Below are 23652 nucleotides of genomic sequence, written 5' to 3' on the forward strand. Positions count from 1 at the left end.
GAATTTATTACTGATGATTTATCACATTGAAATCTCCAGGAATACACCACTTACAGGAACTAGAATGGTTACAGGAGCAAGTGTGGAAGCAGGGAGTACACTGATTATACGGGGAACACAAAGTCACTACTCATATTAAAACAGCTGCCAGCAATAGTGCAACTGCACTGGTGCAAACAGCTCAGGGGAACTTTGGTTCAAACCAGCTTTCAATGTCACACTAGTAAAAATGCATTAAAAATCCACTAGTGACTGCACTATGGTTGCCATCAGGGTAGATGCGTTGCTCCTGGCAGCTGCTGAAATATGGGTACCAACTCTGCTAGTGGAGACAAGCTAGGCAAGGCTGGGCTGCTGCAGGATCAGCACACGTCTGCTGGTTTAACCAGAATGGTGGAGGATTTGCACTGTCCAGAACTACAAAATCCTGCCCAGTAGATGTAGCCTTTCCCATTCAGCAGGACGTTTTGACACTTGTTGTACCACCAGCCTCCATAGCTACTTGCACAATTCCCACTGGCCTGGTCCTGATCCTTGTCAGTTGTGCTGAACTTCATGTTGTCGTGGATGCCCCCCAGGCCGGAGTGGTAGGTGGTAAAATAGTCCTTGCCATCCCCAGAGTACCTACCCAGCCTCAGCGAGTACCCGCTGGGCTCATCCTCAACACTGAAGATGTCATACTCCGCGTAGCGGGTGTTGTTGGATTTGTCCTCCACGGCAAAACGGACCTTGTAGGCATTCTGCCGCGTGAGCAGGGACAGGTACTCGTTGCCCAGCCAGTAATCCTGCTGCACGTTCCCAAAGCCATACTTGTAGGTGCTCCAGGACTCCTTCCAGGTGATCTCTGTGTTGTAAGAATTTCTCTGGACAACGGTCCAGCCTTTGCCTTCGGTGTCCATGTCACACCACACCACCCGAGGGGGAGAGCCTGCCGGCTGGATGGCATACACCCCACTGGGGCTGTCCCTGGGAATGTAGCTGCAGTCTCTGGGGAGCCCTGAAATACCATGTACAACAAGGTCAGTAACAGAGAGAGCTGGACACAGCAGTCAGCTCACTGGGGGCTGCCGGAGCAGAGCCAGATGTCAGGCTGTCATGAGATATCCATATATGCCAGTGCCAGTCCAGACCACAAGCACCTTCTGCACCAAGGTGGGACCAGAGACAGGGCTACCTTAAGGGATAGGCACCATAATAATAATAGGAGATATACCTATCTCCTAGAACTGGAAGGAACCTTGAAAGGTCATCAAGTCCAGCCCCCTGCCTTCACTAGCAGGACCAAGTACTGATTTTTTCCCCAGATCCCTACGGGGCCCCTTCAAGGATTGAACTCACGATCCTGGGTTTAGGAGGCCAATGTTCAAACCATAGGCCCATTACACCAGAATCGGAGTTACAGTTCCATTTCTTGGGGCTGGGAAGAAAAGCTTAAAAACGTGACCTCAATATAACCGCTGCAGTGGCCCCACCTGCCTCCGCAGAGCCTGGAATGACAGCTCTGGTGGGGTAATACCCCATTTCTCTCTGTGGGGTGGGAATGCCCAGACTCACTGCTCTGGGGCTCCCGACACCCCCTAGCAGAGGGCTTTGTGCGTGCCAGCAGGCAGGAGAGCATAGCAGGTCCCCTGGCCCAAACAGAAACACCCAGTCTCTGTGTGGGGCCTGCAGTGCGCTGACTTGTAGTGGAATGATTTACTCCTGTGAGGATGCATTTGCAAAAGCAAACAACAGGCTGGTCTAGACCAACTGCACAGACTTCGCCAGGAGGAACATTTAGGAACTCGCACTCTTGGCCATATCCCTATAAACTCAAGTTACGTTAGTTATCAGCTGTGGCTATTTCAGAGTCTGAGGAAGGCCTCAGCAAGCAATTGCAGTAATGTATTTGAGGATTTTGCCTCTTTTCTTTGGAGCTGTCTGTGAGCAGCTTTCCATGTTCTCAATTGGTCATTTACAATTATCCAGGAATAATTTTGTCTTTAGTGTGTTTGAGAGCAGTTTGTTTGCTGTTCCAAAGCTGAAGAATTAGGCAGGGCCATCCCGGGGGGTGCGGGGCCCAGGACATAGGCACGAAGTTTCTAATCTACAGGGGATGCTCCCTCTGGCTCCGTCCGGGCCCCACCCCACTCCACCACATCTCTCAAGGCCTCACCCCCACCCTGCTTCTTCCCACCCTGCTCTTCCCTGCCCAGTTCAGCCCCTCCCTCTCGCTCCGTTCCCCTCCCCCACAGCACCTCCTGATGCTGCAAAACATCTGATCTATGGCAGGTGGTAGGCAGTGAGAGGGAGGGGGAGGTGCTGATCCGCGGGGCCCACAGTGGGCGGGAGGTTCTGGCAAGTTCCTCCTTGCCCTTCCCCCAACCGTCTGCCACTAGCCACTTGCCTCCCCTTCTGCCTCCACCCCCCTCCTGCTTCCTCATGATTTTATGGAAGCGCGGGGGCCCCCCAGAGCACAGAGCCTGGGGTGGTTGCCCCGATTCACCATACCCAAGGGATGGTTCTGATTTTAGGTGAACACCCAAGTCATGTGGTAAAATTTCGGTTTCATAACTCTGGTTACGAATTCGGAATTCACTTTTCTTTAGTATAACCCCCAAAATGAGCTGCTTGAGCAACAACCCTGCCACAGAGCTGCTCACGCATTGCAGCTGGAATGTGAACAAATGGGGCACCAGCTTGGCCACGGCAAATCCCACAGAAAATGCAACAGACCACACACAGCTATTCTTTCTCAACATTCACCCAAGTTTACCCTGAAGCCTCCAAAGAGACTAGAGAAATTCCAGACTCACTGATCGTGCAGAGGCCACGTGTGACATGGGTGACATACTGGTGATCGCAACAAAAAGGCAGCTGGAGACAGAGCTTTGCCTTTCACAAAAGCCTGTTTTTGCAGATTATTATTCTATAGCATGCAGCAGCCTGGTTCAGATGTAAATACAGCTCCTGCCATATGCCAGCGTTCCTGCCGGGCCTTAGAAGCCGTGAGTAGGCTAGCAGCAGAGCAGTGCCTATGTGAGCAAACCACACAGCAGCCCCTGTGCACTCAGCATGGCAGGCATGACAGGCCCCCCAGGAATGCTTGTGTCCTGCAGCTACTGCTCTGGGCCGACGACCTGGTGCAGCCCAAACCACCACTCCACACTGGCCCTGGCGGCTGCAGGGTCCATACTCACCACTCTGGGAAGTGACACTCGTGCCACCCTCATGCTCAGTGCTCTGGACAGGGGTTGTGCAGAAAAGAGTCATTGAGGCCACAGCCAGGAGGGCCAGGCATCCCTGGAGACGGCTCGTCCTGGCCCGGAGCCCTGGAGGAACAGGAACAGCTGCTGTGAGACTGACCTAACAGAGTGAGGGCTGGGCGCCGCAGCCCTCCAGCATCACCCCAGGAAGGCTCATTTTCCTTCAGACAGTGGCTCACTGGTGGTTGACAGGTCCCAAGAAGAATCTGACCCAGTGAAGCCAAGTTGGGGGCTCCCGGTCTGCCTCCTGCTGATGCAAATAGAATCTGGGATCAAAGCAGATGGAGATTTGTTGAAGTGGCAACTTTGGCCCAGGTTGATATTGCACCATTTGCAACTGTGAACTCGGGTGAGAAACATCTTCACCTGACCCCAGAGCAAACCCTTCACCCAACCTCAGAGCAAACCCTTCATCCAACCTCAGCAAATTTCCACAGTTTCCCCCAGATTCAATGTCACAAGGAGGTTTTAGAGGCAGAATGGAAGGTGTTCTGAGCTGGGAAAAAAAGCCTATTTTAACAATTGAGGTGAAGCCATTCATGTTTAAAAAATGCATCTAAGCTGGGCCAGAAAGCACGCAGCTGCCGTTACAGAGCGTGCAACACCTCACTCAATTTGTGCATTTGTCTGTAACTATAAATGCAATAGCTGGCTTTAAGCCAAAGCTGGGGCCCATTAGGCTGGAATAGACTCCTGAAGAAATGGGTAGAAGTCTCATTCTGAGTCCTTAAAACTAGACTGGAGAACAACAGACTGTAAGGACCAAGTCTGTGCTACCCTACAGGAGACAGGCCCTCTCAGAGTCCAGAGAAACCTGAGCCACTTCCAGCTTTTGAGGCCCCTAGTCATAATAAATATAAAAAATAACAACACACTGTCTAATCTTGTGCCATCAGACCATTATGAACATTTTAAACTCTTTAATATGAGAAAATCTATATCCGTTAACAAAAAAATTATGTCTTTTACCAAATCACATCTCTTATTTGCTTAAATTTGCAGCTGTAAGATGAGAGAGTGTGTCACATTTTGATCCGATAGGGATGCGCATAAAAACCAGTTGTGAAACTTATCAAATGCCAAAACATTTAAAAAGCACCACATTTTAGGTGCACTATTGGCTTAAAGCCAGCTGTTGCATTTACAGTTACATACAAATGTGCAAACTGTGTGAGGTTCTGCACCCTCTGTAAGTGCAGCTGCATGCTTTCTGACCCAGCTTCAGGGCCAGCCTTTGGGGTGGGCCGTACGGTCCCGCCCAGGAGGGGCATGCAAAAGGGGGCACTGTCAAGGTTCCTTCCCCACTCTGAACTTTAGGGTACAAATGTGGGAGACCTGCATGAGCACCTCTAAGCTCAATTAACAGCTTAGATCTGGTGGCTGCCACCCTCACAAGCACTACCTCCCTTCCCTGGGTAGCCTTGAGAGACTTCACCAATTTCCTGGTAACACAGATCCAAACTCCCTGCTCCAGGTGTGCAGCTGCTGCTGCTCCTGTTCCCCACCACCACCTGTGCCCTCTGACTGGGAGCCCCCTCCTGTCTGCTGAGGGGACTGAAGTCAAGGTGTCCCCCTTCTCCCCAACCCATGTACCCAATTTCCACTAAGCTGGGGTGACATGGGACAAAGGGAACCTGTGTGTGCTCCTTCCTCTCTGGGTTCAGAGCTGCTGGCTGCTGTTTGTGTCTGAACAAGTCTTCTGGCTCCTGACCTGAAGTGCTTTCTTAAAGAGACAGCGCACTCCTACACTCACTCAGGCACACACACACTCTCCTCAAAACAACACACACCTTCACATATTCCCCCCAACACACACATGCCAGGGCTCCCTGCATCCAGGTCACTTTCCCAACCTGGGCCAAGTGGAGGCATCAGCAGCTGCTGCTTTGCTGCCTTCCTCTTACACAGCCCAGGCAGGGAAAGTGACCTGGATGCAGGGAGCCCTGACAACGCTCCTCACAGCAGCAGTCCAGTGTGGGAGCAAGCAGCAATGCCAGCTGCTTTGTGCATCCAGGTCAGTTTCCTCACCACATGGGTGCAGAAGGGGAAACATGGGGACACAGTGCAGAGGTTAGGGGCTCAGAAGGAAGGTGCAGGGGGTAGGAGTGAAGGGGGGGCAGGGATTGGGGACAGGAGTTGGGGTGCAGGAGGGAGGTGCAGGGATTGGGATGAAGGTGGCACAGTGTAGGTGTTAGGGCACAGGAAAGGGGGCAGAGGTTGGGAGTGAAGGGGGTGTAGGGATTAGGGGCATAGGAGGGGGAGCAGGCATTGGGGCAAAGGGGGCACAATGCAGAGGTTAGGGGCTCAGAAGGAAGGTGCAGGGGGTAGGAGTGAAGGGAGTGCAGGGATTGGGGGCAGAGTTTGGCATGAAGGGGGCATGTACAGTGCAGCGGTTGGGGCACAGGAGGGAGTTGCAGGGGGAGGAGTGAACGGGGGGCAGGGACTGGGGTGATGGTGGCACAGTGTAGGTGTTAGGGTGCAGGAAGGGGAGCAGAGGATGGGAGTGAAGGGGGTGTAGGGATTAGGGGCATAGGAGGGGGAGCAGGCATTGGAGCAAAGGGGGCACAGGGCAGAGGTTGGGGGGAAGGGAGGGTGGGGAGCTTGGGAAGCCTGTGGGGAGCCAGGGGCAATGGGGGGCAGCATGCCCATGGGGGCCAGAGGCACCAAAATGCAAGTTCTCCCAGGGTACCATTTTCCCTAAGGCCAGCCCTGCCCAGCTTAGATGCAATTTTTAAACATGAATGGCTTCACCTCAGTTGTTAGATTTCCCCAACTTAAAACACCTTCCATTCTGCCCCTAAAACCTCCTTGCAACATTGAATCTGGGGCGAACGGAGGAAATTCGCTCTGGGGTTGGGTGAACAGATTGGGGGTGGATGAAGGGTTTGCTCTGGGGTTGGGTGAAGGGAAGAGAAGGAAGGTGAAGTTACTTAGGTCTCAGCCCGCCAGCCCTCTGTGGAGTGAGGGGGGAGACGCTGCTATCACACTCCCGTGCGAGTGGGGATGGGGCCACGCTAGATGTTGGTAAGTAGCGTGTCAGGAAAACGCCTCAGTCCTCCATGGTGCAGGGTCATAGAGGGGGCAGGTCTTGGGTGGAGAACAGGCATGTGTGGGAAGGCCTGGGCCTGATCCTCCTGATGCTAACGAGGTGCTTAGATATGTGTTCTCCTCTCTGGCCTCCCTTCTGCTGCTAGCTCGGATGGCTGCCCAGCAGCCCCTCATTGACACAGGATTGGGGCCCCTTGCATTCCCTCCCCCTCCGTCACTCTTTGCCTTGTCCTACCCACAGCACTCTGCCTGCATGAGGCGCTCCAGCCTCTGGCGCGGAATGAAAGGTTTGGGTAGGAAAATAACTCACCCATTCTGACGGTGCTGCTGAGCAGATGGGCAAGAAACTGAATGGTCCGTCTATCTGCTCCTGAGCACTGAGCTGCGATTTGTCCCTTTATAGCAGAGCCGGCACCTCCGTCCTCACCCCGTTTACCTCAGAATCTCAACTCCCAGCAAGGAAGATTTGCATGTGCAGAAGGAAATAGTCACTGCTTGTGAGTCTTGGGCGGTTTTATTACCCACAATAGTAGAAAATAGCCGGACAGTCCTCCCTCCTTCCTGAGAACGCCAGATACGCCCACGATCACAGAGCAGTGAGCCAGGGATTTCTGTTATTGACACTGTCCCAACTCGAAGCATTTCTGAAGAACTGTCCAGGCACCTGAGCAAATAAGGAAACATATGAAAAGATCAATCCAGACAGGACGGGGGGAATCCGGGCTCTGTAGGACCTGCCAAGCAATGTCAATAACCCGAGGGGCAAGGGCAGATCGAGAGTCGCTGCTTGTTACCACCTGTCGGCCGGTCAAGGGGAAGGGAGAATGAGCGGCTGGGCTCAGTGTGGTTGCCAGGTGTGAGCAGCACAGAACCCATCCCCTGCGCTGGCACTAGCTGAGCCCGTGGGCCGCAGTCTCTGTGCAGAGCCCACCTAGAGGTCGTCCCTCCAGCACTGATGCAGTGTGGCTGGCAGGTGGGGGAGAAGGGGACTTGGTGGGTCTTTGTGTTGTTTTTCCTTTTCTACACAGGAACACGACACTCTGGGTTCAATCTACAGCATAGCAATTTAGCAGATTGACCTCAGGAAAAACTGCCGAGCTGTAAGAGCAGTGGGACAATGGCACAGAAGAGAGGCCTAGGGAGCTTGTGGAAGCTCCTTCACTGGAGGTTTCAAAAGAAGGCTGGAGCCATCTGTCTTGGATGGTTTAGACACAACAAATCCTGCATCTCGGCAGAGGTTAGACTAGATGACCCTTGCAGTTAGGGTGACCTCGTATCCCGATTTTATAGGGACAGTCCTGATATTTGGGGCCTTTTCTTATATAAGCTCCTATTACCCCCACCCTCATCCTGATTTTTCACACTTGCTATCTGGTCACCCCCCGGTCCCTTCTAACTCTCTGGTTCTATGATTTTAGGACTGAAGGGATTCTGGGTCATGAAGTCCAGTTCCCGCTGTAACAGGCAGGCCCCTCTTACAGCCCTGCTCATAATTTTATCATGCTCTGGTTTGAAATTAATTAAGTTGTTTGCTCCCACTGCTCCTAGTAGGAGGTTGTTCCCAAACCTCATTCCCAGAACCAGATGGGTCACACCCACGTCCTTCCACGGTGTCCCCAGTGCCGGGCAGTCCACACTCACATTCTTCAATGGTGTCCCCAGTGCCGGGTGGTTCATACTCACATCCTTCAATGGTGTCCCCAGTGCCGGGTGGTTCATACTCATGTCCTTCCACAGTGTCCCCAGTGCCGGGCGGTCCACACTCACATTCTTCAATGGTGTCCCCAGTGCCGGGTGGTTCATACTCATGTCCTTCCACAGTGTCCCTAGTGCCGGGCGGTCCACACTCACATCCTTCAATGGTGTCCCCAGTGCTGGGTGGTTCATACTCACATCCTTCCACAGTGTCCCCAGTGCCAGGTGGGTCATGCCCACATCCTTTCATGGTGTCTTAAGTGCCAGACGGGTCACATTCACGTTTTTTCACATTGTCCCCCAGTGCCAGGTGGGTCATGTTCATGGGTCTTGTGTCCCCTCTTTGCCTTCCAAAGGCAGAAATATCCTGGAAACCTCCCATGGCTGATAAGAATGCTACAGGCTCTTTGTGCTTGGAGACATGCTGTTAGAACTGATACAGTTACATAGGCTCCCTGATGCTGCGCAGAGGGAGAGCAGGGCAGCTCACTGCCATCCTGCTCCCCTCCCTGGGATCATTGCCTGGCAGAGGTTAGCACCAGGGAGGGTGCATGGGACAGCAAAGGGTTGACAAGGGCTCTGTGATAGAAGCTATCACTGGTGAGCTGACAGGCACTACTGATAATAGGAGGATTGGTGCTCAGGTTCTCCCATGAACACTTCAGCCAACTCTTAACTACGTGTCATTCAGACACTGAATCCACAGTGCTGAGCTACTTGACTTCACTAGGTACCTTTGCTATCTTGAGCTCTGGGGTTCACGTGCAGTGTGTGGGGGTGTGTGTGATGGGTTCAGACACAGAGACCCCCTTGGGACTGTTACCTGATGTGCTGAGATTACCTCTGAGCCTGTTTCCCCTGCCATTTGGGACCTCAGAACCCTGTCTTGTTGAGCCAGACACTCCAGTCTGTTGCAACACAGACCCACGGTCTGAACCACACCCCCAAAGCTGCAGACTTAACCAAAAACTGTTCAGCAGGTCACCTATCTCCAGCACCCAGACACCCAGTTCCCAATGAACAGCTGTTTGCTCCCCCAGGTATTAATCACTTATTAAGTATAAAAAGTAGGATTTAAGTGGTTCCAAGTAATAACAGACAGAACAAAGTAAGTCACCAAGCAAAATAAAACAAAACATGCAAGTCTAAGACTGATACATTAAGAAACTGAACACGGGTAAATCTCACCCTTAGAGATGTTCCAATAAGTTTCTTTCAGAGACCAGACTCCTTCCTAGTCTGGGCCCAATCCTTTCCCCGGCACAGTTCTTGTTAGCTCCAGCTCAGGTGGTAACTCCATGGATTTCTCATGACTGGCAGCCCCCTTTGTTCTGTTCCATCCCTTTATATATCTTTGGCACAAGGCGGGAATCCCTTGTCTCTCTCTGGGTTCCCACCCTCCTTCCAAATGGAAAAGCACCAAGTTAAAGATGGATTCCAGTTCAGGTGATAGGGTCACATGTCACTGTAAGACTTCATTTCCCCCTTGCCAGCACACTATACAGGAAGGCTTACAAGTAAACAGAGCCATTTACAACCAATTGTCCTGGTTGATGGGAGCCATCAACATTCCAAGCCATCATAAATGGCCCACACTTTGCATAATTACAATAGGCGATCAGCGTTATAGTTCACAGTTCTAGTTTCAGATACAAGAATGATACATTTATACAGATAGGATGACCAGACTCAGTAGATAACAAGCTTTGTAGTGATACCTCACAAGAGACCTTTAGCACAAAGCATATTTCAGTTACATTATATTTACACTCATTAGCATAGTTCCATGAAACATACGGAGTGCAGCATCACAGGGGGTTTCTCTGGAAAGGAAGTGAATAGCCTTTATTTACTGAATAGTATTTATTTACTGGGCTGAGGTTTCCAGAGCTATTAAGGATATGAATTCTCTGGGAAAGCCCCACCTCAGCGCTGACTGCCACAAACCTGAGCTGTGCCAGAGAATCACCTGATAACCCCAAATATCATTGCTTCACTTCTGATCCGGTGTCTTTCCTCAGAACCACAGCAGCCTGTGCCTCAGGTCACCTGTTACAGTGACACAAAGCACATAAACCGTGAAACCACCAGCACAGACACCAACAGGACAAGCAGGGCTCGCTGGGAGCGGTCACAGCAATGCCCCGCCCATGGGGCAGGAGGGAGCTATAAATACTGGACCGAGCATCCCTCTACCCAGCCTGTACCTGCAGCAGCTTCCAGTTCCACGTGTGTCCCTGCAGAGACGGCATGGGTGAGTCTGGGCTCTGGCAGTGGGACAGCAAATGTGCCACTCCCCTCTGCACTGCTGTATGCACCCGCATGTCCGAGAAAGCTGCTGCTCCTCTCCTGGCACCTTGCTTTCCTAGGGTGTCTCTGACCCCTGCTATTTCTGCTCCCAGGGCCTCAGCCTCTCCCCGGAACAACACTTCACATGCCACAGCCTCTGTGTGCCTATGACAGCTGGTGCTCTTGAGGGCAGCTGGGGGAGTTGGGAGCATATTGCTTTATAATCTTTGTACACGAGTCTGGAGTGCCGGAGGGCCTGTTTGACAAACTCCAAATTAATCAGTAACTTGCTGTGTTTCCTGCCCTTCTAGGAAATAGCGGAGTGGCAGCAAATGGGCAGTGCAGCTATTTAACTGCCCACTCTGTGCCCCTTGCCATGCATGTGCGCACTGCTCCGCCCCGGGGGTGGCCCTTCCTTCCAGGGAAATCATGAACGGGGAAGAGCCCCTCGCTGTATTGGCTTGTGCACTGAGTTACCAGTATCACTAACGTCCACCAACCTTTCCTGGCCTAAGGAATGGCTCAGAGTAGGTGAATAGCTACAAGTGTGTGAGAGTGAAAACTAAACAGTAGCTCACGCAAAATGAGTCTCTCCTAGGGAGGAGTCTAGTGCAGGCAATGCTGCACTACTAGACAAACCAACCCTGCCTAGAAGGGACAGTCCCCGTTTGAGGGTTTCCCCAGCCCGGCCCTCAGGAAGCTCTCCTCCGCGTGCAGCCGGCTCCGTTAATCGGGGGAGAGCTCCCAGGTGCTAGCAGGAAGGCAGCGAGAAAGTGTCTGAGCCTGCTATGGTGAGACACATTCTCCTCTCACAGGAGAGAGGCCCCAGCATCAAGGTTTTCCTGCAGTTTGGGACATATGGGAGCCACTCTGCTGTACACGGCTTTATTTGTATTCACACAGACAGCACTAAAACGTGGAAATAGAAGCTCTAAACGGACGAGGAGGAGAACTCCACAGTAGCATTAAATACTAAGATACAAGTGTTAGTAACTGCATTTAACAGTCGAAGGGAAAGAACAGCTCAGCCAGCCTATAAACCATAAAACCAGAGCAGCTGTCACTGTCCACTTCAAAAGTTATCTTTCCTCCTTTGATATCCTGCTCTTAAGTGAATTGGCTCGTTAGACTGACCTCACACTTGGTAAGGCAACTCCCGTCCTTTCATGTATTTATACCTGCTCCTGTATTTTCCACTTCAAGCATCTGACGAAGTGGGGTTTAGCCCACGAAAGCTTACGCCCAATACATTTGTTAGTCTCTAAGGTACCAGAAGGACTCCTCGTTGTTTTGCTCCTGGTAGAATGCCGTCAGTTCCTTGCAGGACAGGGATGTATGCAGCAGGGATGCCAAGTGCCGTGACTTCCCTGTGTGTGGTTGTTATGGCTAGTGCTGTGTGTTATGGGTCATGCCACACGTTTCTTGAGGGTCACGTGCTGGGCCGTTTGGTGGGCTTTTGCCTAATGCTTTCTGGTTCTATCTATTGAGCTAGGTTCTTATCCCTCACCCATCCTTGCAGTAGCTAAGCCCCTTTCAGGAAAATACAAACACAACCTGCTTTCCTGCAATAGCAATGATGCACTTTGCTCCATAAGGGGAACGTTTATCCTTAATCTGCAGTTTGGACTATGCCCAGGTGCCTTCTCAACACCAGTCTCTGAAAGCCAGCACCCCTAGTTCCAGTCCATGCTGTGGAGAGCCAGGGCAATGCAGAAGAGCTACCCACCTGTAGGGCCTTGCAAACTCTCTCTACAGGCTCTGCTTGTAACCACGTGACTTGGTGAGGAAGGTTTGTTCCTGATGCTGTTCGCTTTTGTTCTGGGTTAAGAATTTTTCACTGTTGTTGGCTCTCGAAGCACTAGTGTACCCTGTGGATTTTTCCAGTCGGTGAGTCTGGTGTAACTTTGGTGGAGCTGGGTCAGTTGTGATTCTCAGTTCCTTGAAGGGAGGGTTTGTATTTCTAGTGTCACTCAATCTCTTCCTTTTTTCAGCTGCCCAGCACCTCCTGCTCCTCACCTGCCTGCTGGCCCTGTCAGTCACAGTTCTCACCCTGGAAATAGAAAACCTGAATATCTTCAATGGAACTTCAGATAAAATTCTGAACCTCAGCCCAGGGGATCCTATGCCTGGTATGCAATTTATCTCTGCTGTCCTTAAACACTGCTCTTCTGAGGTCCTGGAGTCCCAGACCCTCCACACAGACAGAACATGAGCAAGACGGACCAGGTGTTATTGTTAGAGAGGGACAAAGCAGTTCAGATCCAGTAAGAACCTCTACAAACCTTCATTCCAACTCAAACCAAACCCCAGCAGTTTGAGATTTGGCAGTTCAGACAATTTTTTCAGTTTGCATTCTCTGGTTTCAGCCAGGAAGGATGCAAAAATTCCACGAGAGCTTTGTTCTCTGTATTTATCACCCATCCAATACCAGGAAGTACCCCAAACCTTTGTGAAAGGAGCTGATCATTTCATGAGTCTTCAGCCCACTTTCAGAGAAACGAGGCATAAAATACCCAACCAAAATGCCCTGCCTTCTGTGGGTCACCCAATACAAATCATATTGAGGACCAGGCGTTGACAATGCCACAGCTCAGAGAGGCTCTGCTGGTAACTTTCCCTTCTGGAACCTAATGTTAGGGCTACCTCTGAAGTGGGAGCAGAGCAATCACCTGTCTACCTGGCACCCACCAGCCTGAGGGAACCAATTTTCAAATCTGCCTATGGGATTTGAGTGCCCAATTCTCATTAAAATTCATGGGGACTGCTGCCCAAATCCCTGGGGGACCCTGCCAATCTCAGACTCCACACACAGCAGAGCAGGTGGGAAGGAAATTCTGACATTTTGAAAATTCCTTTCACCCTGAATGGGAATGAAAAGTCAGAATTTAAAATTTCCTGGAAACCCCCATTGTCATAATACAAACTAGGCAATGAAATGACGAGGTAGCCTAGGCCGATAGCAATGTAAGTACAGTATCTCCCGTGGCCGCACCTTGCATTCCTCCTGCCTCGTGCACAGCCACCAAAGCAGTGACTGCTGGACAGCCAGAGAACTTTTTGCTGTTTTGGTGACTTTCTCTGCCCTATGCTGATTGGCCATTTGCTCCAACCCCTCCCTCAGAATCTCTTCCCCTCAGCCTCACTCCACACCTGCCCCTCTGACATCTGCTCCCCTGCCCAGGGACCCTAATCCCTTTTCCTTCACGTTTCTTTCCATTAACTGAGCCCCTCTGAACTAAATTCACCCGCCCAAAACTCTGGCACTACCATGCTGTTTGCTGCCATCTCGTTGCGCCCTCTGCTGGTGCTGGTGGGTTCTACACCTTCACCACGCTGTATCTGGCAGGTCTATCTGGATAGTCAGCTCTTCGGGACAGGGACCATCCACTCTACTCTGTTTGTGTACGGGTCCATACTCCTTGACTTGGCATTAGGCACTACAGCAATAATATAATTAATAAATCACTCCAGGTTCTAGCTCTCCAGACTCCTGCACATGCACAATGGTGATGCCCGCCCTTCTGGCATGAATCACTGACACCTCAAACAACTCCACCAGATTCCCATTCATTTCAGGAGCCAGTTGAAATAGCAACCCCCATATTTTTGAAATCCTCCATGGATTTACCTTTGATCCCATCCTAGAAATGTTCTCTCTTTATTTCCCTTCCAGCTCTCCCTTCTCCTCCACCAGTGCCCTGCTCCACCCTTCAGACAATCTTCTCACCATTACTGGTGGAAGAGAAATAGCAGATGCTGCAGCTGTTCTCCGATTATTTCATCTCTGTCTGTATAGCACACACAGGGCCGTCCTTAGGATTTATGGGGCCCTAAGCAGTATCATTAAACTGGTGCCCCTATGCCCCAGTGAAGGCAGTCCCCAGCCGGCTCCACTGACCCCAGTGTGTTGAGGGGGCACAGCCACCACCCCTGCACAGGGACTCCCAGAAACACCCCCCCCCCATTGCTGACACCCAACGCCGCAGACGCTGCAGCAGTGACTCAAACTGTCACATGGAGGCTGCATCTTGCCAGAGCCCATGGCCTTTCTGCAGCCCCAGCCACTCCTGGCTCACCATCAGCATTTTGACAGGAAGTACCAAGCAGTAATAACAACAACAATAATACAAATGTGTGTGTGTGCGTGACTGTGTGTGTGTGACAGAGTGTATGTGTGTGTATATGTGTGTGTGAGAGAGAGCCAGTGCGCTGAGCAAGACAGAGAGAGAGACTCTGTGTGCGTGTGTGTGAGACTGTGACTGAGTGTGTGTTGGGGAGTGTGAGGCTGTGTCTGTGTGTGTGAGACAATCTGTTTTGGGGGACTGTGACTCATGAGATGCAGAGTGTACGTGGGTGTGAAAGCCAGTCTGTGTGCGAGAGAGACTGTGTGTTCGGGAAGTGTGAGAGACAGTGAGTGCACTGTCACTTTAAATCCCCCCTTGAGAGTTTTGCTCCTCCTGTCCTGGCCCCGCCTGCCCCCCCAGGCAGGCAGGGTGTAGGGAGGAACTCCGCTCTGGGTGGCGCTGGGCTGCACCACTCTGGGCTCCCGAGGCTGGGTCGGACTCGGCAGAGCTGGAGGCTGGAGCCCTCACCAGCCAGTTGAGGAGTGAGGGAGGGTTAGGGTCGGGGGGAAGCCTGCCAGCCCAGCGCAGGGGAGGGTCTAGAGACGAGAGGTTTCCAGCAAGGGTGCTGCCCCAAATTGTCAGGTGCCCCAGGCAGCCGCGTATGCTGTGTATGCCTAGGGAAAGCCCTGCTACTCTTGATACCAGCTGCCAACTAGACATTGAGCTGTTGATCACTACCCATTGAGTCCCACAATCTAGCCAGATAGTCAGTGACTAACCCTCTTGCAGTAAATTAAGAGGGCAGGTGTGACACTCTGTATCTCGGGGGAACACCTTATACCCCCATATTCATCCTTATAATATGCTTGTGTGGTATCCAATGTAAAGTTTGTCATGTCGGGTGTCTTCGGAAGGCTCATGATGCACTACGCATTGTTCTTATAGTGATGTTATAGTAAAGTTACAGGTTGTAATTTCATGTATATAGTTATGAGGCTGAAAATGTGTCCTCATGGCTTAAAACAGGCCTAGGCTAAAACTCTCCAAGAGCAGAGGGGCAGTTCACACCTCCTCAGGGCATGTATGGGACAGACCCAGCCCAGCCTCACAGGAACAAAGGACAATGGCTTAGGCAGCAACAAAGGATCTGTTGAACTCTTGAGTGAGTCACCCCCCTTCCCTTGGACAGTTTCCTTTCACCCCGAATGAGAATGAATGGTCAGAATTTTAAATTTCCTGTAAACCCCCAAAGTCATAATATAAAACTAGGCAACGAAACGACAAGGTAGCCTAGGCCGGTAGCAATGTAATTACAGTATCTCCCGTGGCTGCACTTACATTCCTCCTGCCTTGTGCACAGCCACCAAAGCAGCGACCGCTGGACAGCCAGAGAACTTTTCGCCATTTTGGTGACTTTCTCTGCTCTGTGCTGATTGGCCATTTTCTCCAACTCCTCCCTCAGAATCTCTTCCCCTCAGCTTCACTCCACACCTGCCCCTCTGACCTCTGCTCCCCTGCCCAGAGCCCGTAATCCCTTTTCCTTCACGTTTCTTTCCATCAGGGCCGGCTTCAGGCACCAGCAAAGGAAGGTCACAATAAACCTCAGCTTCTCCACCAGGCTATGAAATAGCAGATGCTGCAGCTGTTCTCCAGTTGTTTCATCTCTGTCCGTATAGCACACACTGTCCCAGAGAACGTCAGCTCACGACAGGACACTCCTCTAAGAATCTTTTTGTTTCGTGGTGCCTCTCCATGCTCTAGTTCCTGCCATTCTCGGCACTGCCGACTGGCACTGATACCCTGATGCACTGAATCCATGTTCCTTCACACGCTACCTTGCCACTGTGCATCCTGTTTGGGTCCCGCTGAGGATAAAAATGTCTGGTACAGTGGAGCCAGTTCCTGGATGGCACAAATCACTCATAGCAAGGGAAGCAACAGCCTGGGTATGAGGCTGAAGCAGAGCTACCCTTGGCTGAGTAGCAGCTGAGGGTGGGAGCCTGAGACAGTTCCACGCAGGTTTATCTGATAGGGCATCAGCTAAACGGTCAGGAGTCACAAAGGATTGAGGAGAAAGATAAGAAGTAAAGAAGTGGCCATAGTTATCTGAGCACAGTGATACTGACCATCAGATAAACCTCTTCCCTGGGGCTGGAATAGGGTCTGACATCTCTGCTCTGTTCTCGCCCATACAGTGCACAGTCTGGGCCACAGCCGGCGGAAGCGAGCCAATGACACCCCACTACCGGCAGGACGTGGTAAGCATCTCATTGTGGCAGGGGCGGCAGGTTATATGGGCTCAAGGTGCTCGAGCACCAGGACTACTCAAGGCTGAGGGCTGTGCTCCACCAACATTTGGAGCTGGGTTTCTCCCCTGGCCCTGCCCCCACCTCGGAGCTTCCCTGCCTGAAAGAAAACAGCCAGTGCCTCTCGCCCTTGTTTGTGCTGCTTTTGCCCAAGGCGATAGAGATCAGCAGCAGGCAGCCTCTTGGAGCAGGGGGGGAGAGGAGGGGGAAGGAGGCACACATGTGCTTGGGAGCTCTCTCCCCCGCCCCCCAGCACCCACGGGCAGCAGCAGGGGAGGCCACAAGTGATGGCAACCCCCCCCCACCCCGGTACCCACCATAGGGGAGGCGAGTGGGCTTTCTGGACCTGAGAGAGTCCCTAGGAGCATGGGCAGTGACTGTGGTGCAGAGTGAGTGTGCGGCCGGGGGGTGGGGTGGGGAGAGGAGGGGTCCCTGCCCTGGACCTTGCTGCTGCCAGTAAAGGGGGGAGTCCTCTCTGGCCCTAGCCCTGGGGCAGCCTGTCCCCATCCCAAGTTCCTTATCCCCAGCCCTGCCCCACCCCAGAGCCTGTGCCCCCAGCACCCCAACCCTGAGCACCCTCCTGCACTGTGAACCCCTCATCCCCAGAGCCCTCACTTGAGGGGAAAAATGTGCAACTTAAATTTGGTGGTCAGTTGGGAGTATCATTGTGTTTAGCACAATACTTGATTATTTTACACCCTTTAAAGTATACAGGTGTTACAAATGTTTCTCTGAATACTGTGTGGGTGCCTCAACTTCTCCTATGCATTTCTCAAGGACCTAGGTGGTGGGATAAGGGGGTGTGATTGTTGTAGAGCCCTAGAGGGCCAGTGTGATGCAGTCTGCACAGAGAATGGCCGAAACCCTGTCTCCGGGCAACTGATGGCCTGGGCCGCTCTCTTGCAAGGTGAAGGTGTTGGAGAACAGAGAGATCAGGTGGCCTCCTAATGCCTGGAAAAGAGACACAGGCCAGAGGAGGGAGTGTCAGTGCCTGTGCGGACTTCCGGGAAGCGCATGGTGTGGAAGGGGATGCTGGGATGCTTTGGAACTACTCCATACAAAGCCAGTCAGGACTGTGGGGGAGCCTCCTCTCTCTGAGCAGACTGTCTCCAGGGCAAGAAGCTTACACTCGCCTGGGTCTGACCTCGGAGCATTCAGCATCCCCTTCCACACTGTGCACTTTCCACAGCGAGTCTGCCCAGGCAGGTCCTGGGGCAACCAGAGGTCCCTGCACCCCAACTCTGCAGTCATACATGACTCTCAGCCAGCCGGTAAAACAGATTTATTAGATGACAGGATCACAGTCTAAAACAGAGCTTGTAGGTACAGACAACAGGACCCCTCAGTCAGATCCATCTTGGAGGGTGGGGAGCCTAGACCCAAGTTCTGGGCCTCTCCCCATTTCCCCAGCCAGCTCCAAACTGATACTCCTTCCTCTAGCCTTTGTGTCTCTTCCGGACAAGGAGGCCACCTGATCTCTTTGTCCCCAACACCTTCAGCTGGCACCTTGCAGGTGAAACTGAGGCACCCACATAATATTCAGAGAAAACATTAAGAACATTCCCACTTTGTCACAACAGGTGCAACAAAATATAACACCGTATATTGAAGCAGGCAAGTGCTGCTTCTGACTTTCCACTTTTAATTGATCCTTGTAATCTTGTGGTGCCGACGCGTTGTAGTTTCATTTTATATCGGCTTACAGGGTGGGAGCGGGAGGGTGGGGGGGTGTCATAACCTTAGTCCCAGATTTGGACCTTAGTGTCCAAAATATGGGGGTTAGCATGAAAACCTCCAAGCTTAGTTACCAGCTTGGACCTGGTACTTGCTGCCACCACCCAAAAAATTAGAGTGTTTTGGGGCACTCTGGTCCCCCTGAAAAACCTTCCCTGGGGACCCCAAGACCCAAATCCCTTGAGTCTCACAACAAAGGGAAATAATCCTTTTTCCCTTCCCCCCTCCAGGTGCTCCTGGAGAGATACACAGACACAAGCTCTGTGAATCCAAACAGAGTGACTCCCCCTCTCTGTTCCCAGTCCTGGAAACAAAAAGCACTTTCCTCTTCACCCAGAGGAAATGCAAAATCAGGCTAGCAAATTTAACACACACATAGATCTCCCCCTGATTTCTTCCTCCCACCAATTCCCTGGTGAGTATAGACTCAATTTCCCTGAAGTAAAGAAAAACTCCAACAGGTCTTAAAAGAAAGCTTTATATAAAAAGAAAGAAAAATACATACAAATGGTCTCTCTGTATTAAGGTGACGAAATACAGGGTCAATTGCTTAAAAGAATATTGAATAAACAGCCTTATTCAAAAAGAATACAAATCAAAGCACTCCAGCACTTATATTCATGCAAATACCAAAGAAAAGAAACCATATAACTTACTATCTGATCTCTTGGTCCTTACACTTAGAAACAGAAGATTAAAAGTAGAAACTACTTCTCCAAAGCTCAGAGAAAGCAGGCAGACAGAAAACAAAGACTCAGACACAAACTTCCCTCCACCCAGAGTTGAAAAAAATCTGGTTTCCTGATTGGTCCTCTGGTCAGGTGCTTCAGGTGAAAGAGACATTAACCCTTAGCTATATGTTTATGACAGGGGGCACCACCATTTTGGGCACCACCAAAAATTATACAAACCTGCCGCCTATGCACTGTGGGACATCTGTCTGCTCAGTGCACCAGCTCCTAGCTGAGAGCCCAGAAGAACTGGAGATAGCCCTATTCAGCTAGCATCAGGCTGCACAGGGCTGGCAAAGGGCAGAATACCCCATCTGGCTGGCTTAGGCCCATTGTAGGGGGCATCTCCTGGGAGCAAGCCAGCAGCCCAGCACACGGAGTCACTCGGAGCATTACTGATAACATCACACTCACACAGCACTGTCCATGGCTCATGAAGAGCTTCACAAACACAGGCGCCCAAATACCGCACCTTCCTCTGGGCGTACGGAGGGCCCCCAGCCTCTGCCCGGCTGCATAGGTACCAGAGGCCCACAAAGGAGCCTGCACTGTCTGTCCAGGGTGGAGCACAGCACCCCAGGGGCTCTTGCTGCTGCCACAGGTACCAGTTCTTTGAGGCCGGAGGAGACCGGGGACTGGATCTGCCTGTCCTCCTCCACTCCCAGCCCTGCAGACAAGCCCAGAGCTTAGCACCACCACACCAGTTAGCCCTTGGAGAAAGCTGTGTCACAGGCATAGGCTCCCACTCCAGCCAGGCCCCACTGCAGGGCTCAGCCCCGGATGGGACCATGGCACCACCCAATGGCCATTCCCCTGTCCATGGCCTCACCCTATTCTGCTCCTTCCCCTGTGGCCCTGCCCCTGTTCCTTCCCCACTTCATCTCTTCCCGCCGAGGCCCTGCCCCTACTCGCTCCTTTCTGCCCACCCCCACACTACAGCCCTGAGACCACAAAAGCTCTGTACTGCCCTCCCCCACCATGGCCCCAGGGTCGCAGCAGGGAGTGAGAGCTCCTCCAGTCCTGGCACCATAACAGGGGGGAGATTTTTCCAGGGCCCCAAATTGGACGGGGTCCCTGGGCACAGACCCAGGGGTCCTGTGCCGCAATCCATCACTGCCCCCCCCGTGGAGGTGTGAGGTTTAACGCACCACCTATGTCAGTAGGAGCAAGGGAGCTGGGCTGGAATGTGAAGAGCTGATGGCATCCAGGTGGGAGCAAGGGGGGCAGAGAGGTGAGACCACAGGGAGCGAAAAGAAGTAGAGTGAGGGAGAGGGTACAGTAACATGGGGAAGGACAGCCCTGAACGGGCGTGACTATGGTGAGGTGTTCATAATTTGGGGGAGCTGATTCACATTAGCTAATTCAGCTTAAAATACCAGTGAAGACACAGCAGCTCAGCTTTTAACGTGAGTGAACTGCTATAGGGCGCCTGGCTCATTATTTGCTGTTTCAGACATCTAATCTGTGATGTAGGTGACCAGTCCCACACCATGAGTAACAAAATCACACACCATAAATAACAAAAAATGAACATAAGTTCCTGGAGGATCAGTCCATCAATGGCTATTACCAGGATGGGCAGGGATGGTGTCCCTACCTCTGTTTGCCAGAAGCTGGGAATGGGCAACAGGTGATGGATCACTTGATAATTGCCTGTTCTGTTTATTCCCTCTGGAGCATGGTGGAAGACCATTGTCAGCAGACAGGATACTGGGCTAAACGGACCTTTAGTCTGACCCAGTATGGCCTGTCTTATGTGACAGCCAAAGTGAATAGTTTGCAAATGCCTCATTGGCTGAAAGCATCTGACATGTACTTGGGAACTGCAAAACCATGAACAAAATGCAGGGTTGGTTTGTGAATTATCTGCTAACCAGAAAGGGGTTAAATGAATAAGAGGACTGATAATGAATACTTCACCAGTCTGGGGAAAGAGGAATAGGAGAGAGAAAAGACAAAGCCCAGAAATAAGGAAGTAAATGGTGTCACGCTGCAGAGGAAAGGAGGTTAAAGAAATGCAAGAAGACACCAAGCAAAAAAAATAAAAAAAAATAGGACTTTAGTCTCATTAATTTATATTTGATTCATTTCTGCTCCTTTATGTTATGTACTTCCTTGCAGCTGCACTCTGAGGGCTGAAATTGTGGAGCAAAGGGGTGGGGCAGCATTTCTGAGCACACTTCCACTATTACTATTCCTGGCTGCTCTGGATTCTAGTGTTAAGTAACTGGAGAGCCCCCAAGCCCTTGCAGCTGATGGAAGCTTAGCCACCTCTCAGGAGAGAATCCAAACTCAGGGGGCCACATGCAGTCAAAGTGTTTGGGGTGGGCCAGACCAGGCCAGGCCAAGCTCCCAATCTGCCAGCTCCTAGCAGGAGGTGATAGTTTTCAAACTGGGGGGGCATGCTGGGAGGACATGCCTCCCAGTTTGAAAATCTCTGTGCTAAAGGGAAGGCTGAAATCTGGTGGGACACACAACCCCACGTGCCCCCCATGATGACCCCACTTTTATGGCCCCGTGATTTTGCAACCTAGTTGGCTGCCCCACTTGCCTCGCCCTGGTTATGGCCCTGTTGAATGCTTTGGCGTCTAGCGTCAGGGGATATGGTTAAATTAGCCTCTCTCTCCTGCCATCAGCCTGGCCCAAGGACTGCAGTGAGATCCCCTCAGGCAGCCTCAGCGGCATCTACCTCATCCAGCCCACAGGACTGCACCAGCTCGTGGTGTACTGTGACATGAACGAAACAGCCGGGGGCTGGACGGTCCTCCAGCGGAACCAGCGCAACACGCAGATCACCTGGGCTGAGTCCTGGAGCACCTACAAGTACGGCTTTGGCAACGTGCAGGATGACTACTGGCTGGGGACGGAGTACATCTATCGGATCGCCAAGCAGAAGGTCTACCAGGTCAGGTTTGTCATCCACGATTCATCCGGCACCATGAAATACGCAGACTACAACCTCTTCGGTCTGGAAGACGAGTCCAACGGCTACAGGCTGAGGCTGGGCTCTTACACGGGGACTGCAGGGGACGCCATGGCCCCAAACAATCCTAACACCGTTCATGACAACATGAAGTTCTCCACTAAAGACCTGGATCAGGACACTTACAGTGGGAACTGTGCATCTAGCTATGGTGGGGGCTGGTGGTACTCAGCTTGTTATTCTGCTCAACTGAACATCAAAGGAAGCATCCGTTGGGGTAGTTTCTGTAGTGGGAACTGCCAAGCCTCTGCCATCCTCATCAAACCAGCATCTTACTGTTAGTCACCCCTTTCCCACCCTTCTGTCTGCAGTGAGGCCAACCCCTGCTCCACGAAGGGATAGAAAGGGTCAGAGTGTGTCATGGCCAAACCTCCTGCCCGCCCTCACAGGCCTTGCTGGGGAAGGTACCCGGGTTACCAAGGAAATGGGGCCACTTTTCCTTCTCCTCTCCCTCCCTGCAGACTTTCTGAGCTCTTCTGTGCTGGGCCCTTCCCCTTTGGGCTTTGGGTTGATTCATTTTAATTATATTAAAAATCAGAACAATTGTCTGCAAAAATTGTTGTTTCCAAGCATGTGGTGTGGTGGAGAAAACACGCTCAACCCTGCCGTGATTGTTCATTAGATTGAACGAGCACCCCTAGAGGTCACCAGAAACAGGAGGCCATAAAGGCTGAAGAATTCTCTCACACTCTGTGTCTCTTCTGTAGTGGGTGTTGAAGCTTCAGAATAAAATCGCATTTCCAAAAGTTCTCTCCAATTGGCAGATATCCATTCCACGTGTCGAGAGGCTCACCCAGTCTAACCTAGCTAGAGAAGTCATTCCCAAGGACAGATCTTTGGGACTGCAGTGCAATGGCAATTAATACATAAAAACTAAAATATCCAAATAAGGAAATTAAATCCAGGTGACTGAGTTTAAACACGAGAGATGTGTCGCAGTGCAGGACATTTATTAAAGGGTTTTCACATTGGAAAATCCTCTTCTTAGTGAGAGAGAGAAGGATAGTCACACATTATGGTGTTGTGCTTGAGATGGTGAGGGTGGGCGTGAACGTGGCAAGGTCCAAATCTGACAGGAGGGATGTGATCTCTGGGCCAGGCAAAGAGAAAGGAAATGTTCCTGGCCACTGTTGCTGCCTGGGGACTCAGGAGCACAGGGACCCTAGAAAGGCTCAGGGGGACGTTGCTGACACAGGGGGGCTGATGCTCTCAGCTGAGGCATATTCAGACTTTGCCACTTCCTCAAAATGCTCCCCACCCAGCCCCTGGAGCTGCCAATAAACTGGCATTTCTAGATATTGCCATTCCCAGTTCATACCTCTCTATTCGCCGTCCTTGCTCTGCGGATGGAGGCAGATCATGCTGCCAGGCTGCCCAGCACTGTAATCCAGATGGGGAGACAAAGTCAGTGAGGAAGCCCAGGTTCCCATCCCCAGTCAGACATTGGGAGAGCCAGGACCCCTGGCTCATGGAGGAGGTGTAGAACTGAGTGTCAGGCCCCTGCACACAGTACCTGGTTCTCCCCTGCTTGTCTCCTGTGTCATCATTCACACCTGG

General features: G+C 51.7%; 2 protein-coding genes across 2 annotated transcripts; one reads left to right on the forward strand and one right to left on the reverse strand.

Annotated features, from left to right (window-relative positions):
- LOC115636537 (fibrinogen-like protein 1-like protein) lies at nucleotides 1-6824 on the reverse strand. The gene is made up of 3 exons (XM_030536760.1): nucleotides 6604-6824; nucleotides 3180-3311; nucleotides 1-997 (listed from the first exon to the last, which is right to left on the reverse strand). The coding sequence occupies exons 1-3, from the start codon at nucleotides 6605-6607 to the stop codon at nucleotides 363-365; spliced, it is 771 nt and encodes a 256-aa protein (XP_030392620.1). The 5' UTR covers nucleotides 6608-6824; the 3' UTR covers nucleotides 1-362.
- A 3289-nt stretch (nucleotides 6825-10113) lies between these two features.
- On the forward strand, nucleotides 10114-22786 carry LOC115636543 (fibrinogen-like protein 1-like protein). The gene is made up of 4 exons (XM_030536772.1): nucleotides 10114-10242; nucleotides 12269-12406; nucleotides 16537-16599; nucleotides 21749-22786. The coding sequence occupies exons 1-4, from the start codon at nucleotides 10239-10241 to the stop codon at nucleotides 22375-22377; spliced, it is 834 nt and encodes a 277-aa protein (XP_030392632.1). The 5' UTR covers nucleotides 10114-10238; the 3' UTR covers nucleotides 22378-22786.
- Nucleotides 22787-23652: the final 866 nt, after the last annotated feature.

This window comes from Gopherus evgoodei, chromosome 17 (genome assembly GCF_007399415.2).
Source record: "Gopherus evgoodei ecotype Sinaloan lineage chromosome 17, rGopEvg1_v1.p, whole genome shotgun sequence".
Lineage (NCBI taxonomy): Eukaryota > Metazoa > Chordata > Testudines > Testudinidae > Gopherus > Gopherus evgoodei.